Below are 18716 nucleotides of genomic sequence, written 5' to 3'. Positions count from 1 at the left end.
ACTTTCACAGTAAACTATCAGATTGAATTACCTGTTTTAAATTAGACATAGTTGTTTCTAAAAAGCTTAAATTTAAATGAAAAACATTTCCCACCACTCAGTCGCTAGTCAACTGATAAGTAGCACAGAAAGTACTTCATTTATTATTTTATAAATGCTGCTTGGATCAACCACCTACATTGTGATAAACAGGTAACTTGGAATTTATAAGCGTTCTGATTTTATTCCAACTATAACTACCAACTCGCATTTCAACTTCCCTACCATCTTTTAGCATTTGGATTGGCAAATAATATATCTCAAGATAATAAGAAATAAAATTTCACTTACCACAAAATTGGATCATTAGCGAGCTCACTGAAGCGTTTACACACACAAGCTGCTCTACAAAGATCCTGTTCCAGCAAGTAAGAGAAGATTTTTAGAACCACTTCATCTGGTAGTTTCTCCTGAAGATACTGTTCAGCGGGTGCTGCTATAAAGAGATTAGCGAACAGAATATAACAATCTATTTGTTGTGCTAGCAACAAGTTTCTCACTATTTAAAGAACATAATTTTCATTTTATCTAATGAATAGATTTTTTGATGACAATCATTTTATAAACATTTTGCTTTGATAAATAACACACACATTAACGTTCTTCTGTCCTAACTTAAGTATTCTTTCTTTTAGCTGTTATGTACCATTTCAGAAACTGGTTAATAAAATGTACTTTTAAGCAATAAAGTCAAAAAAGAGTGAGAGGTCAGGGTTGTCATGCTTATTCTATAATATCATCTTCTCAATTCCAAATGCACCACTAAAATATATTTAATTTTTTGGTATCCAACAAAATTAAGAAGATTTAATCCAACCCTTAGTGTTCTCAAAGGAAATACCTGACAGATCTTGTGATTTTCCAGATACTCTTGCACGTTTTGCACGATGACCAAAGTTTTCTGTAGTTGAAGTTGAGGCACCCTTCAAAAACAAAATGAAAACTAATTAAGCAAATATTTTTACCATACATAGCATTCTTTTTTTTAAAAATGGTGACATTTCCCTTTCTAACAATTCTCTCATTACTAAAAGAAAAGCAGTTACTTTTAATTTACCTCCATACTGCTCTTTGTAGGACACGCTGTTCTTTTTGGCAAAAGAGTTTTTCTACGAAGTTGGTATGGACTATTTTGTGCACCAGGACCTGATTCTTCAGCAACCATATCTGCAGGTACATCATCATCTGTTATAAACAAAAGCAACACGAAAAATGACACCCACTTAAACAAAAAACAAAAAACTCTAAGATGCAATATGCTTTTAAGAAACTTCATAAATGTTTTAGGAGGAGAGGAGGTAGATACAACTTTTTTGTTTAACCTGAGAGAGGGGGAGAGATAACAAGAGATAATGACAGGGGGGGGGGGGGGGCAGGGGTGGTGGTGGTGGTCAGGAGTAGCAGGCAGAGGGAGAAGCTGGCTCCCTACTCAGCAGGGAGCCCAATGTGGGGCTTGATCCCAGGACTCTGGGATCATGACCTGAGTTGAAGGTCATGCTTAACCAACTGAATCACCCAGGTGCCCTTAGATACAACGTTTATATATAATCCCAGCCAACTGGGGTGCACCCATGGCTCAGTCAGTAAGCGGCTGCCTTCTGCTCAGGTCATGATCCCAGGGTCCTGGGATCAAGCCCTGCGGCTTTCTACTCAGCTCCCTACTCAGTGGTGAGTCTGCTTCTCCCTTTCCTTCTTCTCCTGCTTGTACTCTCTCTCTGTCAAATAAATAAAATACCAGCCAACTGGATAAACATCTCAAAGAAATGCTGGACTTCATTTCTTACTTCACAATAAATTTCAAAGTAGAACATATATATACATATATATTTATTTTTAAAAAAATTTATTTATTTATTTGAGAGAGAGTGAGTGAGTGAGCAAAGGGAGGGGCAGAGGGAGAGAGAATCCTGAAGCAGACTCTGAGTACAGAGCCCAAGACAGGGCTGGATCCTAGGACCCCAAGATTACGACCTGAGCTGAAATCAAAAGCCAGCTGCTGAAACCAAAAGTCAGCTGCTGAAATCAAAAGTTAGCCACCCAAATGACTGAGCCACCCAGGTGCCCCAGAACATATATTTAAATACAAAAAAGTCAAATCAATAAAAGAAAATGAAAATTATTTTTTATAGTGTTAAAGTGGAGAAGACGTATAACACAAATTTTGGAAGGCATTTAAAAAAAGGTGAGGAGCATGTTTACTTGGCATTTAAAAAAAGGTGAGGAGCATGTTTACTTGACGACAGGAATGGAAGACTTCCTACCACAATGGTTACAGTCCAAGTGGGGGTGGAAACGGTAGTTTTGCAAGAAGTGTCAGATTCAAAGCAGGGTGAGGAGAGTGTCCATAGAGAGGGACAGCTCAGTGCAGGGTATCAGACATCAAGGAGGACGAAAAGGTTATCTATGCAGACAGCGCGTAGACTCAAACGTGGCAAAAAGTGCTGGAGCTCAAGAAGAGTAAGAGAAGTTTGTGGGGTGTGAGTAAGTGGGAGAGCGGCCTAAAATGGAGAGTCAGAGCAAGAGTAGGGAGAGAAGGACATCACAAAGAAGAAGGGATGGTGGAACTAGAAGACTTGTTGAATACAGTAGAGGGATTCGTCAAATAATTAAACAGAGTAATGGAAGCCCTCATCACTTCTGGCTTATATAACCTAAATGTAAAGATATATAACCTAAATCTAATTTGAAGAAACTTCAGACAAACTTAAATTTATTCTAATTTGTTTTATTAACCTTCAAAACTGTCAAAGTCTTGAAAGTCAAGCAAAGTCTAAGGAACTGTTCCAGGATGAAGAACATAGAAAAGGTAAAGCAACTAAATGCAAAATATGGTTCTGAACTGGATCCTTTTGCTAAAAGGTTGCTCTTCGGACAATCAGTGAAACTTGAATGGGGGTCAAAGGATTAGAAGGCAGTAATGTGTCAATGTTAATTTTCTGATTTTAACAGCTGTAGTACAGTGATTTAGGAGAGTTTCTTTTTTTTTTTTTGGTAGAAAATACACACTAAAGCATTAGAAGGCACGCTGGGATAAGAAACTGGCCAATTCTGAAAGGCAATCTAAGGGAAAAAACCTTCCTTGTACTGTACTTTAACTCTTCTTCTAAGTATAAATAGTAAAAAAAAAAAAAAAAAAGCTAATAGATTTGAGTAATATAAAAAAGGTTTTAAAATTCTGCTTAGAGGGGCGCCTGGGTGGCTCAGTGGGTTAAAGCCTCTGCTTTCGGCTCAGGTCATGATCCCAGGGTCCTGGGATCGAGCCCTGCGTCGGGCTCTCTGCTTAGCAGGGAGCCTGCTTTCCTTCCTCTCTCTGCCTGCCTCTCTGTCTACTTGTATTCTCTGTCAAATAAATTTAAAAAAAAAATTTTAAATTCTGCTTAGAAAATGAACACTGTAAACATAATTAAAGGAGCAACATAATAAGGAAAAAATATTTGTAATACATGTCATAGAAGACTAATTTCCTTATTATATCTGCATGCCTATAAATTGGTGTGGAAAAGATGAATAATTCAATAGAGAATTAGGCCAAGGATAAGAAAAGACAACTCAGAATCAAGTTTAAAGGCTAATAAAAACTACAATGAGATTTTTTTATGTAGCAGGCTATCAAAGATCAAAAAGTATGATCACATTCTAATATCATCAAAGGATAATATGAGGGGAAAATAGTTTCTAATTGCTTTAAGGACAGCAATTTGGAAGAGCCATTATTACTTAGCGTTTCCATTTCTGGGAATTGATTCTGTAACTATATTCACGCATGTGGGCAAAGTACTATGTACCAGGATATTTACTATAGTACTGTTTATAATATTGCAGGGTAATAATCAAAATGTTCATTAGTAACTATTAAATAAACTCAATAGACTATTATGTGGTCTAGACAAAGAGACAAAATATAAAGCAGTTCTATACAGACTGATAAGGAACTGCTGCTAATATAGTATTAAAATCCAAAACATACAGCACAATGTGTTTAGTGTGTGTGTTTTGAAGCTACATAAATATGCTTATAAGTACATATATTTACTAAAATATGTAAACTCCATGATGGCAGGAAGCTAACCTGCGCGCAGGAAGCTAACCTGAAGTGGCTCCTACTGGCCAAAGATGGGATAATTTGAGCATCTGTAAGAATAAATGAACTGGGGCGCCTGGGTGGCTCAGTGGGTTAAGCTGCTGCCTTCGGCTCAGGTCATGATCTCAGGGTCCTGGGATCGAGTCCCGCATCGGGCTCTCTGCTCAGCAGGGAGCCTGCTTCCCTCTCTCTCTGCCTGCCTCTCTGTCTACTTGTGATCTCTCTGTGTCAAATAAATAAATAAAATCTTAAAAAAAAAAAAAAGAATAAATGAACTGAAAAAAATGTATTTAAATCCATGAGTAATGACACTTAAAAAAATTTTTTAAAAACAGGAAGTAAACATTTATTCTTCCTCTCTTATATAAATTGAACCACGAGGTAATCAAGTATTAGCTGACACGAAGTTTCTCTATAGAAACATTTCACTAATAAAATGAAGAAATAATGGATTTAACCGCTGAAAATCAATAGCTCCTAATATCACAAAAAGAAAAACAACCAGACATAACTGATCTCCTGATGAAAGAACACAACAGCACTCACCAAGTTTTGCCAAACCTGTAAGGAACTCTAAATGGTCAGACTGTTAACAGTTTCAACAAATAAACTGCATGAGAAAAACAGTGGGGAAGAAATAAGCAAATCTAAAGCATACTGCTTAAGAACATACACTCTGGTATCAAAATTATAAAGAAAAAGCAAAAAAAAATCATAAAACTGCTTTTTTGTGGGGGAAAGAAAAGGATTATAATTGGAACGGGCACTCAAAAGGGTATTGCAGTGGCCAGCAAAGTTCTATTCCTTGACCTGTTGGTATTAAAATACCAACTTTAGAAATAATTCAATGCCTTAATAATGATTCGATAACCTCTTTGTCTGTTTTATTAGGAATTTCTCTACCTGGCTGTATTTTACAATAACAAAGATGTTTTTTAAAAGGTGGGGTTTAAAGCAGTGTAATATTAAAAAAGAGAGGTTTTTTTCCCAATAGCAGACCTTGGGCAAATTAACATTTTTAAGCCTAACTTCTCTCATCTACTAAAGACAACAGTATCTTGTAATTCACAGGGCTGCTGAAGGGATTTAAACAGAGTAACACGTGCAAAACACTCAGCAGTGTGCCTGGCTCATTTGAGTGTTCAATAAATGTTTTTGCTATTATTTCATTTAAATATTATTCCACTAACACCACTTTCAAATGAAACTTGGAAAACCAAGCAAGTTTTCTATGAAAGGTACTGTACCCAATGTGATATGCCTATTTGTGGTATCATCCATCCCTTTGTAGTTTAGTATGTGGTTAATTTCTGTTTCGTGTGTGCTTGAATGAAACATCTACGTTCTATTTTTTAAAGTTTAAACGCATCTAAAAGATCAAGTGTGTTAACTGTGTTGTTCACAAAATTTATATGTTTACTTTTGTTGGGGATGGTGGTAGTGATGATCTGATTTATTAGCTTCTGAATAAAACGTGTGAAAATCTCTCACTATATCTGTAGGTAGTCTTTTATTTGTAGTATGTAAAATTTTGCTTTGTATACTTTATTACTTCCTCCTGGTGAATTATTTCATCATTATGCAATGGTTCTCTTTATCCTTAATAATGCTTTGCCTTAAAAATCTATTTTTCCCTGAGGTCTGCCTGGATGGCTCAGTCAGTTGGTTAAGCGTCCAACTCTTGGTTTCAGCTCAGGTCATGATATAGTGTTGTGAGACTTAGCCCCAAGCTGGGCTCCACTCTGTGTGTGGAGCCTGCCTGAGATTCTCGATCTCCTTCTGCTCCTGCTCTCAAATAAATAAAATAAAATAAATCTATTTTTGCCTGATAGTATTTTCCTAACAGCTTTTTGTTGTGTTTTATGTCAGCCTAGTATTTTTCAATCTTGTATTTTCAACTTTTTACTTTTAGATTACATTTTAGATTTAGTTCTTAACCATTTGTTGCTAGATTTTCTTTCCTTTTTTAAAAAAAGATCTTGGGGACTCCAAGCCATCTGCCTTCAGCTCAGGTCATGCTCCCAGGGTCCTAGGTCCTAGGTCCTAGTCCAGGGCAGGACTCAGTCCTGCCCTGGACTCCTTGCTCAATGGGGAGAGCCTGCTTCTCCCTCTGCCTGCCGTTCCCCCTCTTGTGCTCTGTCAAATAATAAATAAATAAAATATTTTATTTTTTAAAAGATTTTATTTATTTATTTGACAGAGAACAAGATCACAAGTAGGCAGAGAGGCAGGCAGAGAGGTAGGGGGAAGCAGGCTTCTGAAAGTTGATTTTTCTTTTTTCAAGTCTTACTGTTTCTTTTTTAAATAGGCCTATTACATCATCATGCCTCATCTCCCTTTTTAAAATTCTCTTAAAATTTTACACAAGCTTACTTTATATTCTTTTTTAGATTATCACTGGTCACTTAAATTTCTGCACAATTACAGACTCTTATTTCAGGTTCTAGGCCGTATGCCTGGGTTTTAGTGCTAGCTCTATTTTGAAAAGAACCAAGACCACATATCTCCTATCCCCATATATGCACTAAAACTCCGTCCTATATCCCTTAGGAGATATATCCCAGGACCAAAAGATCTCTGCGCTATTTTATACAGTAGCACCAACTCCCACTTACTGCTTTGATTTGACTTCTCTCATTTCTAGTTTCCTTCTCTTCTTTCCTTCTTTAGAGCTTAGCTATGTATTTACAGTTATGCTCTTGTTTTGTGTTACATTTCCATATGTTTGTAGTGTGTATGCATGTGGGGATGATTTATCTCTATCAGCTTGGTTTATAATGTTGCTGGCAGTTTCTGTAACACTCAGAAGTATATTCTTAAAACTTTTCATCCTTTACAACGTTCTCTCTCACCCCACTCCCATTCCTACTTAAAATCTATGTCTTATTATTAGAGATACCTACTTCACTCACCCACCCCAAAATCCTGTCCTTCTCACCATCAACACAACAAATATTAAAGACTGAAAAGGAGGGAATTAAGAGGTACTAATGGAAAGAAAAGGTGTTAGTTAACTCAGCTGCAACATGAAGTTCACACCAAACAAATAAACGAAACTACATAATTTGAATTGTGTAATGCCACCATAACCTCAACTTCCCATTTGTAAACATTGTCCTGTACTGAAGCACTCAAAGCTCAGTTCTAGAAGAACTGTATTAAATTCTTACTTGTGCTGAGGTAAAGAATCTATGCTAAATTTCTATACAGTTCTCATAATAAGTTACCACTGACTGTTCTGAGAGTAAGTTACAGTGCTAGAAGGTATTTAAAAATGAGGTTATTCTGAAAAGATCACTTGGCCACTATTATAATAAGAAGCAAAGGAGAAGGATTTAAAAAAAAATCTAGTCATTAGTGTTCTTTTCATTTTCTGAATTCCTGTAGAATTGTATAGTAATTTGTAATATTGTTATGTCATAGCTGCCTTATCTTGTTACTTACTTTTTTGGTTTATGCCATATTTTCCTAACAAAAATACAAGCCCTGAGGGCAAGGCCTCTTTTTAAATTTTTTTAAGATTTACTTATTTGAGAGACAGAGAGCAAAGGAGGGGCAGCGGGAGAAGGAGAGAATCTCAGACTTTCTGCTGAATAGAGTTCTGGCATAGGGCTCGACACGGGGATCAATCCCAGGACCCTGGTATCATGACCTGAGCCAAAATCAAGAGTTGAACACTTAATCCACTGAGCTATTCAGGTGCACCAAAGCCTTTTGTTTATATTCTTCCGCAGTGTCTACTTTGTTGTCCATTAAGTACTCAATAAATGTGGATTCACATCTAATGAGATACTTTAGTTTTATTCAATTCAAGGAATCTTTCCTAGGAACCATCACTAGCGGCGAACTATGATGACCTTAACGTACTACTTTACAGAAAACAAAAACCTGGACAGGTAGTGCTTTATTTCGTTCTACCTCCCACTCCATACGCTCATTTACATGCACATACATTATTTTTTGTTCCCTGCTGTAATTATGGAGAAGCATTCCCCAAGATAGATTTGGCACATACGAAGCAAGCAAACAGAAAACTGTTAAATAAATAAATGAGACAATGAATAAAATGGTTAATGTTAACTGTCAAACTAGTTCTAATCCAAGAATCAAGAAATCATAAAGTATAGTTATGCGTTTGTTCCAACAACAAAGTCTAAAAGTAAGTCCTCAAAATAACATTTTGTTAATTTTTTTTAACTTTTAGTTTCACCTTTACATCTAATATTAGAATGCCAATATTTAGATGCCAGCTATAATCTAAGACTAATAAAAAACAATTCTCAATACCAAAAATGCTCAATTTCAACCATAACTTAAGAAAATGTAATTTTCAGTTAGGAAATACTCAGCCAGCGATATCTAAGTAGAAAGAGAATGTGATCCATGTATGTAATTTTTAAGTTATTTATTTTTTTTAGTAATATCTATATCCAATGTAGGGCTAGAACTCATGACCCAGGGATCAAGTGTTACAGGCTCTCGGGGACACCTGGGTGGCTCAGTCAGTTAAGCATCTGCTTTTGGCTCAGGTCATGATCTCGGGGTCCTGGAACAAGGACATCACATCGGGCTCCTTGCTGAGCATGAAGCCTGCTTCTCCCTCTGCCCTTACTCCTGCTTATGCTATCTGACAAATAAATAAACAAAATCTTTCAAAAAAAAAAAAAATAAAATGCTCTTTGAAATCTATCTATCTAGTCACATGCTCTTCCAACTGAGCCAGCCAGGCACCTGCACATATGTAATTTTTTATTTATTTCTTAATATTCTAGTAGCTATATTTAAAAAAATCAGGGACAAACATACACTTTTTTTAAGACCTTATCAGTGCTCTAGGGCACCTTGGCTGGCTCAGTCAGCAGACCACACAACGCTTGATCTCAGGGTTGGGAGTGTGAGCCCCACTATAGGTGTAGAGTTACTAAAAAATAAAATTTTAAACAACAACAACAAAAAACCCTTTTCAGTGCTCTAAAAGATAGTACCATGCAATTTAAAGGGATGCTATACATATACGCACACACACGTTTCCATTTTGTAATTTTTTTTAGGTTTTACTGTAAACCCTATACAAATACACCAGAGTCGTCACTATTAATAGGAGCTAAGGTTTAAGTAAAGCTGTCTAGAAAACAAGCACACTTCTTTAACTAAAAAATAATCTTTGAACTCCAGGACACTAAATATGACCAAAATTTTGTAGTAGGATTCATTTCAAAAAAAGAACAGATTAATATACATTCTGAAGCTAGAAGAACACCTTAATTTTTATATACTTAACTATCTTAAAGGCTTACAAAAAACTATTACTATGTACTACTGCACATACTACTGCCTGGCTGGGGTTCAAAGTCCTTTAGGTTATATAGTAACCTGAAGTTAGAGTTTATGGAATTTAATTTATAATAGTTTTTTTCTCCACAAATATTATACATATTCCACATTACTTACCCATAGCCACAGATGAGATTGGAAACTTAAGCAAATCTGTGCTAGTAACTGTGTGTTTAGAAACAGCTCCCAGTCTCACGTTGTAAAGAACCACACTTGACAACTGTTTCTAACACAGTTGGGAACTACCACAGCTTTTTCCAACTACTAAAAAAGATCCACTGAATAAACGGAAATGAAGACAAATTTCATTTTAAATGTTTTTTAACTTAAATGTTTTACTTAATTTTTTTTCTTCAATATTTTAAGGTAGGGAATCCAGAAATGAAGTCATAATAAAACACTGCTTTTTAAAAGCATGACTTGCCATAATCAGGTGTTTCTAACTATATACTTAGAAACTTTAAAAACTATAATTATTCAAAATACTATTACATACTTACATTAATGTATTCAGTTATTATTTACACACATACATACATTTCTGCTAAACTTCCACTACAACATCAACTATAGGGATTATCTAAGACTGGTCAAAGAAAATATATTTATACACTGACCACTGAATAATAATCTTTAGAAGTCACTTCCTTGATATCATAAAAACTTGAAAACCCAAACAGGACTTCATTTCTAAAGAAGAAATTTAGACCAACTCATTCTAAACTGACTGACAGGGGTGCCTGGGTGGCTCAGTAGGTGGCTTCATGTCTAATTCTTGATTTCGGCCCAGGTCATGATCTCAGGGTGGTAAAATCCAGCCCCAAGTGGAACCCCACTTTGGGCTCTGTGCACTCAGTGGGGAGTCTGCTTGAGATTCTCTCCCTCTGTGCCTCTCCCTGCTCATGCTCTCTCTCAAATAAAAAATAAATCTTTAAAAAATTTAAAATAAACTGCCTGATATAAAGCATGTTCAATAAATATTTGCTGAATAAATGAAGACTAAATGAATGAATGTGCCACACACGATATGAGTTGCTGGTGAAAGAGCGCAACCATTAATTCTTTGAATGTTTAGGAGAATTCACCAGTGGAGTAGTCTGATCCTGGACTTCTGTTCGTTGGGAGTTTTCTGATTAGTGATTCAACCTCCTTACTAGTAATTCATCTGTTCAGATTTTCTACTTCATCATGATTTAGTATTGATTCAGGCTGCATATTTCTAGGAATTTATCCATTTCTTCTAGGTTGTCCAATTTGTTGGCAAGTAACTATTCTAATCTCTTCCAATCCTAACAACAACAACAACAACAAATCTCTTTTAATCCTTTGTATTTCTGTGCTATCAGTTGTAACATTTCCTATCTCTGATTTTATTTGAGCCCTTACTCCTTCTTCTTGGTGATGCTAGCTAAAGGTCGGTCAATTTTATCTTTTTTTTTTTTTCAAGATTTTATTTATTTATTTGATAGAGACAAGAGAGAACACAAGCAGGGAGGAGGGGCAAAGGGAGAAGCAGACTCCCTGCTGAGCAGGAAGTCTGACGCAGGAGCCTTGATCACAGGACTCTGGGATCATGACCTGAGCCGAAGATAGACACCTAACTGACTGAGCCACCCAGGCGTCCCTGTCAATTTTACCTTTTCAAAGAACCAGTTCTTAGTTTTCTTAATCTTTTCTGTTGTCTTTTTTGTCTCTATTTTATTAATTTCGGCTCTAATCTTTTGTTATTTCCTTCCTTGTACTAACTTTGTACTTCATTTGTTGTTTTTTCACTTCCTTGAGGTATAAAGTTAGGTTGTTTTAGACTTCTCTTGTCTAAAGAGGCAGGCATTTATTGCCACAAACTTCCCTCTTTGAACTGCTCTTGCTGCATCCCATAAATCTAAAATCTTCCATTTTCATTTGTTTCAAGGCATTTTTTAAAATTTCTACTTTGATCCACTGGTTATTCAGCAGCATACTGTTTAATATCCACAAATTCATGAATTCTCCAGTCTTTTTGTAAAAACCATTTTTTAGTTTCATACTACTGTGGTTGGAAAAGATGCCTGATATGATTTCAATCCTCTATTAAGATTTATTTTGTGGGGGCACCTGGGTGGCTCAGTGGGTTCAGTTTCTGCCTTCAGCTCAGGTCATGATCTCAGGGTCCTGGGATCGAGCCCCACATTGGGGGGGGGAGCCTGCTTCCCCCTCTCTGTCTGCTGCTCTACCAACTTGTGATCGATCGATCAATCTCTCTCTCTCTCTCTCTCTGTCAAATAAATAAATAAATCTTAAAAAAAAAAAAAAGAAAAAAAAAAAAAGATTTGTTTTGTGACCATAAGAGACTCTTAATCTCACAAAACAAACTGAGGGTTGCTGGCGGGAGGTGGGTAGGAGAGGGTGGTTGGGTTATGGACACTGGGGAGGGTACAGGCTACGGTGAATGCTATAAACCTGGTGATTCACAGACCTGTACCCCTGGGGCTAATAATACATTGTATGTTAATAAAAAATAAAAAATTTTTAAAAAGTAAAGAGAAAAAAAATCTTGCTTTAATAAAAATGGCAAGAAACTCTGTACAATAAACACCTAATATTTATTACCAAAAAAAAAAAAAAAAGATTTGTTTTGTGGCCTGACATATCTATTTTGGAAAAGTAGTCTCTTACAAGGCAGCATACTCACAGGTCTTCCTTTTATGATGGGTTCTTATTGTTATATTCTACCAAACATTCAAAGAAGAACTGAGTCTTTCTCAAGCTCTTTCAAAAACAGAAGAGGAGAAAACTTCCAAACTCATTTTACATTACCCTGATAGCAAATATTACTCTGATAGCAAAAACAGATAAGGATGCCACAAGAAAAGAAAATTATAGGCAAATACCCCTGATGAACTTAAAGATCAGGAAACTGAATTCCACAATACATTAAGGGATCATACACCCTGATCAAGTGGGATTTTTCCAGGAATGCAGGATGGCTCAATAGCTGCACATCAGTCGATGAGATATACCACATTAACAAAATAAAGGATAAAAATCAGATGATCAACTCAACAGATGAAGAAAGAGCATGTGAAAAATTCAACATCCATGCATGATAAAAACTCTCAACAGTGTGGGTATAGAGGAAACATACCTCAACAGAATAAAGGCCATATACGACAAGCCCACAGCTAACATACTCAAGGGCGAAAAGCTAAAAGCTTTTCCTCTAAAACCAGGAAAAAGACCAGTAGCTCACTCTTTCTACTTTTATTCAACATAGTATTGGAAAGGAAGAAGTAAAGCTGTCACTATTTACAGATGACATTATGTTATATATAGAAGACTCTAAAGCCATAAAAAAACTGTTAGAATAAATTCAGTAAAGTTGCAGGATACAAAATCAATACACAAAAATCTGCTGCATACATGAAGAATGAACTATTACAAAATTAAAACAAGAAAAAAGAAGAAACATCTTGGGGTTGTGGGATCAAGTGCTATCAGACTCTGTGTTCAGCGTGGAGTCTGCTTGAGAATCTCTTCCTCTTCCTATCCCCCTCCCACTCGTGCTTTCTCTCTAAAATAAATAAATCTAAAAAGAATTTTTTAAAAAGTCCAATTTACAAAAGCATCAAAAAGAATTAAATACCCAGGAATAAATTTAATGAAGGAGGTAAGAGACAGGCATACTGAAAACTGTAGGACATTAGTTAAAAAACAAAAAAAAACAAAAAAAAAAACTGAAGACACAAATAAATGGAAAGATAGTCTGTGCTCATGGACTGGAAAAATTAACACTGTTAAAAGTGTCCACACTACCCAAAGCAATATACAGATTCAATGCAATCGCTCTCATAATCCCAATGGCATTTTTCACGGAAATAGAACAAACAACTCTAAAATGTTTATGGAGGCATAAAACTCCCTGCTGGATTTTTTTTCTTTAAGATTTTATTTATTTATTTTACAGAAAGAGAGAGGTCACAAGTAGGCAGAGAGGCAGGCAGAGACTGGGGGGGGGGGGGGGGGGAAAGCAGGCTCCCTGCTGAGCAGAGAACCTGATGTGGGCCTGAATCCAGGATCCTGAGATCATGACCTGAGTCAAAGGCAGAGGCTTAACCCACTGAGCCACCCAGGCGTCCCACTGCCTGATTCTTGAGAGAGGAAAACAAAGCTGAAGGTATCATACTCCCTGATTTCAAACTTTATTACAAAGATAAAGTAATTAAAACAGTATTGTATTGGAATAAAAAGACACAAAGATCAACAGAAAGCCCAGAAATAAACCCACACATATAAGGCCAATTAATTTATGACAAAGGAGCTTAGAATATAAAATGGGGAAAGGACAGGCTCTTCAATAAATGATGTTGGAAAAACTAGACAGTTTGCATGCAAAAGAATGAAACTGGACTATGCATAATCTTACACTGGACACAAAAATAAACTCAAATAGATTAAAAACTTGAAACCACTGGAACTCCTAGAAGAAAACATAGGTAGTAAACTCCTTGACAGAGGTCTTAGCAATGATTTTTGAATCTGACACCAAAAGCAAAGATAAACAAGTGGGACTACCTCAAACTAAAAAGTTTCTACACAGCAAAGGGAGCTATCAACAAAATGAAAAGGCAACCTACTGAATGGAATAAAATATCTGCAAATCATGTATCTGATAAAGGGCTAATAGTACAAAATATAAAAGAACTCCTACAACTGAACAGCAAAACAAAAATGAAGCCCAAATAATTCCAATTCAAAAATGGAATTTTTGAATTAAATATTGGTTAAATATTGATTAAAACAGACATTTCCCCAAACACATATTAAGGGCAACAGGTACATGAAAAGATGTTAACATTACTAATAATTAGAAGATGCAAATAAAAACCGCATGAGGGGAGCACCTGGGTGGCTCAGTCAGTTAAGGGTCTGACCCTTGATTTCAGCTCAGATCATGATCTCAGGGCCATTGGATTGAGCCCCCTGTCGGACTCTGCACTCAGCAGGGAATCTGCCTGAGATTCTTTCCCTCTACCGCTCTTCTTTCTTCCCTGCTTGCTTGCTCTCTCTAAAATAAAGAAAGAAATCTTAAAAAAATAAAAACACACAATGAGGTATCACTCATACCTGTTACAATGGCTATTATCAAAAAGACTAGAGGGACACCTGGGTGGCTCAGTTGGTTAAGCAGCTGCCTTCGGCTCAGGTCATGATCCCAGCGTCCTGGGATCGAGTCCCACGTAGGCCTCCTTGCTCATCACGGAGCCTGCTTCTCCCTCTGCCTCTGCCTGCCATTCTGTCTGCCTGTGCTCGCTCTCTCCCCCTCTCTCTCTGACAAATAAATAAATAAAATCTTTACAAAAAAGACTAGAAATAATAAGTGGTGGTGAGGATGTAGAGAAAAGGGACCCCTCGTGCACTTCTGGTGGGAATGTAAACTGGTACAGCCACTACAGAAAACAGTATAGAAGCTCCTGAAAAATCTAAGAGTAGAACTACTATATGATCCAACAATTCCACTTATGGGTATTATCTGAAGAAAAGAAAAAACACTAACAAAGAAGATATACATACTCTCCCCACCCAATGTTCACTGCAGCATTATTTACAATAGCCAATATATGGAAACAACCTAAGTGTTCACTGATTGAAGAACAGATAAAGAAAACTGTGGTATATACACACGATGGAATATTATTCAGTCATAAAAAAGAATGAAGTCTTGCCATTTGATAACATGGATAAATCTTGGGGGCATTAATGCTAAGTGAAATAAGTCGGATGAAGAAATAACCACCACTGTATAATTTCTCTTACATGTGGAATCTAAAACCAAAACAAAAAACTCCAAAACATAAAAATAAAAAAAACTTCCAAAAGCCAAACTCATAAATACAGAGAACAGATTGATAGTTTCTAGAAGGCATGGCATAGGTGGGTGGTAGGAGAAATGGATAAACTGTTTTTCATTTTTAACGTCTAAATAAGTTAAAAAATAAATACAATTTTAATTGGGGGAAAAAATGGGGGGGGGCACCTAGGCAGCACAGTCAAGTGTCTGCCTTTGGCTCAGGTCATGATTTCAAAGTCCTGGGATCGAATGCCATGTCGGGCTCCCTGCTCAGTGGGGAGTCTGCTTCTCCCTCTGCCTCTGCTGCTCTCCATGCTTATGCTTGCTCTGTTGCTCTCTCTCAAATAAATAAATAAAATATAAAAAAGAAAAAGAAAAAAGAAAGACAGAGAAAGGGGGGAGAGGAAGGAAGGAAAGAAGAAAGGAAATGGACCTGAAGAAAGTAGCTCCAAAGTTGCTGACAACCATAAAAAGGGGAGAAAAAAAAGAAAAAAAGAAAAGAAACAGAGCAGCCAATAGAATATTGTATTTGCCCTCCAGGAATTTAGGAGACAGACAACTAAACAGGCAATAACACAGTATGTCACATGCTATAATAGGGATAAGCAGAAAGTACTATGGAAATATGCAAGAATATGTAACCAATATTAGATGATATTGGGGTATTAATGAAGACTTTTTGAAGAAAGTCCAAGCTGAGATGAGTAACAGAACAGAAAGAATAGTGTCTGTCAAGACCTAAAAATGCCCACTTCCAGTATAGGTCTCAAGGAACTACATGTCACTCCATATGGCTGTATCATGTAGCAGGGGCCAGATTATGAAAGGTGCAATAAACACCTCAAATAATTTAGATTTTACTTTGAATGACAAGGATAGCCACTGAATGTTTTTCAGCAGAACAGCGGAAGTTCTGATTTGTTTTAGAAAAATTACCTGAACAGTGTAAAAACAATTAGAAATGGATGGCACTGATGGTGGAAGACCAGTTTAAGAGGCTATGGTGGTAATACAACTGAGAGAGAGAAACATGGCTTGAACTATGGTAATAAAAAGGGAAGAAGTGAATAGATTTGAGATATACATATAAGGTAAATTCATAAAACTTGATGACTGAATGGGTATGAGTGAGGCGAGGACATAGCCAGGAATAATACTGATTTGAGCAATCCAATGGATGTACCAAGGTATCAATGGTGTCATGTACCAAGGCAGGATCTCTGTGGGCAAGCCACCGATGGGGAGGAGGAGAAAAAAGATGAGTTCAGGTTTGGGTTTTGAGTTTTGAGGTACTGCTGGTCACTCAAGTGGAAATTCTCAACAAACTCAAGATCCAGTGAGTAATTCAGAGACAGAGAATTTTATCACTCTGTAAATATACTAGAGGAGAGGTGGAGAGTCACTAAGTATAGATTACCTATCATTATTAACATACTATGATGTAATAGAGATGCTTCATGGCAATGTGCTATCCAATCCTTGAGGAAAAGCTATATAATGCAGGGACAGTTATCTACTGATGTCAAAATTATCAACACCATATATAAAAAATATCTGAGGGCCCAGAACTGGCAAGAATTCATAATTCTAGCTTGATGAAAAATAAAAGAAAACCTCCAACTGACAACTACTAAATCAAGGCTTAACATCCCTTGAGAATAGCTTAGCTTTATTTTCATTCTTTCCTGTTGCATATCACATTCTGTTTTCCTAAGACATTTTCTCCCACTGCTCTCAGGAAAAGGAGTATAGAATAGCCCCACCCCAAAAATGTAACATTTACATTTTTTAGTCTATTTTTGTATTTTTACCTCCAGTTTTATACTTTCCATATTTCCTAAATTGAAAAAAATTCATAAAGTAATGCAATCATTTTTCTATTTTATCAAACAGGAAAAAATTCCTTCTAAAGTTAATAACTTTCATAAATTTTAAGTAGCTTTAAGTTCATTTGGACAATATTATGCAAAATTAGCATTACATCTAGAGTAGAAGCTGATAGGACCAGAGAATCAAGTGCATCGTTAATTTAAGGTCAGAATGACCATGCCTCAAATCAACATTTAAGACAAACCTAATTAATTAGAGGCTAAGCTAGGATTCATCTAAGTCAGGATTTAAAAAAAAAAAAGAACTGTTTTCTTCTAATGAATCTAAAGATCTGCCAGAATCTGAAGATCTTCTAATGAATCTAAAGATCTTGATCCTGTAGGAAGCCAGACATACAAATAACTGAAGCACTATAATAAGCACCATTTAAAGGAACACACAAGGTTTTAGAAAAATATAAAATAGGGCACAGTGATCATATGCATATGACCATATGCACACAGCTTAAAAGAAAACAATTTAGCTTGTCCCTATTTTTATTTTCACATTAAATTTAGAAATGTTCAGAAATGCTTTTATTAGTTTAGTTTTACAGAGAAAGAATAGCCAAGACCAGGGGAGTAAAGTATGAAGTTCAAAATAAGAATAAGACTGAGGTGCCTGGGTGGCTCAGTCATTAAGCGTCTGCCTTCGGCTCAGGTCATGATCCCAGGGTACTGGGATTGAGCTCCACATTGGGCTCCCTGCTCCATGGGAAGCCTGCTTCCTCCTGCTTGTGTTCCCTCTCGTGCTGGGTCTCTGTCAAATAAATAAACAAAATCTTAAAAAAAAAAAAAAAGACTACTATAGTCTAACAAGCATTAAATGTTTAACCTGTGTTGTTAACTCACAAAAGAAACTATTTCTCTGAAAGAAAGAAAATGGACCTCATGGAGAGGTGGGAAGGCTGAGCATCATCAGTTCTCTTTCTTTCACGGTTCAAAGTTAGACCATAATTTCTGGAACTGTAAGATTTCTAGAAATGTTTTACAGATCAAGAGATTACCTGACAGTAAAAAGATATAATGATACTATTTTATTGAGAGAGCACCCAAGGCCCATTAAGTTCAGTGAACTGCCAAAGGTTACAAAGTAAGTGGTAGCAAAGTAAGTTTTAGATCAATGGACTCCAAGTACAATGTTAGTTAGTTATGTAATATGGATGTCTCAAAAGTTTATAATACAAATGATGACAATAATAGTAACTGGACTAACAGTGGTAGTAGTAGTAGCAATTTCACTACTGCTACTAGTGTACCTAACACTGAACACTTACATGTGGCAAGCACTACTGTTCCAAATGTTTTATATATGTACAGGCATACCTCGGAAATGTACAGGTTTGGCTCCAGACCACTGCAGTTAAGTGAGTATCACAATAAAGCGAGTCAAATGAATTTCTGGTTTCCTAGTGCATTTAAAAGTTATGTTTATACTATACTGTAGTCTATTAAGCATTATGTCTAAAAAAAATACATACCTTAATTAAAAAAATCTTTTATTGCTAAAAATTGCTAACAATTATCTGAGCTTTCAGCAAATCCTAATCACTGATCACAGATCATT

General features: G+C 36.2%; 1 protein-coding gene across 1 annotated transcript in view; it reads right to left on the bottom strand.

The window, feature by feature from the left end:
• Positions 1-18716, bottom strand: part of FBXO11 (F-box protein 11) — an 89063-nt gene that overhangs the window by 26089 nt on the left and 44258 nt on the right. Inside the window, exons 2-4 of the mRNA XM_032877846.1 lie at positions 1097-1224; positions 881-962; positions 331-475 (exon numbers count right to left, since the gene is read on the bottom strand). Coding sequence (XP_032733737.1) covers positions 331-475; positions 881-962; positions 1097-1224 — 355 coding nt within the window. The remainder of the gene's footprint in view (positions 1-330; positions 476-880; positions 963-1096; positions 1225-18716) is intronic.

The sequence above is a fragment of the Lontra canadensis genome, unplaced genomic scaffold, assembly GCF_010015895.1.
Source record: "Lontra canadensis isolate GAN:19392208 unplaced genomic scaffold, GSC_riverotter_1.0 scaffold61, whole genome shotgun sequence".
Classification (NCBI taxonomy): domain Eukaryota; kingdom Metazoa; phylum Chordata; class Mammalia; order Carnivora; family Mustelidae; genus Lontra; species Lontra canadensis.
The sequence above is the reverse complement of the archived record's forward strand: the minus strand, read 5'-3'. Positions and strand labels throughout refer to the sequence as shown.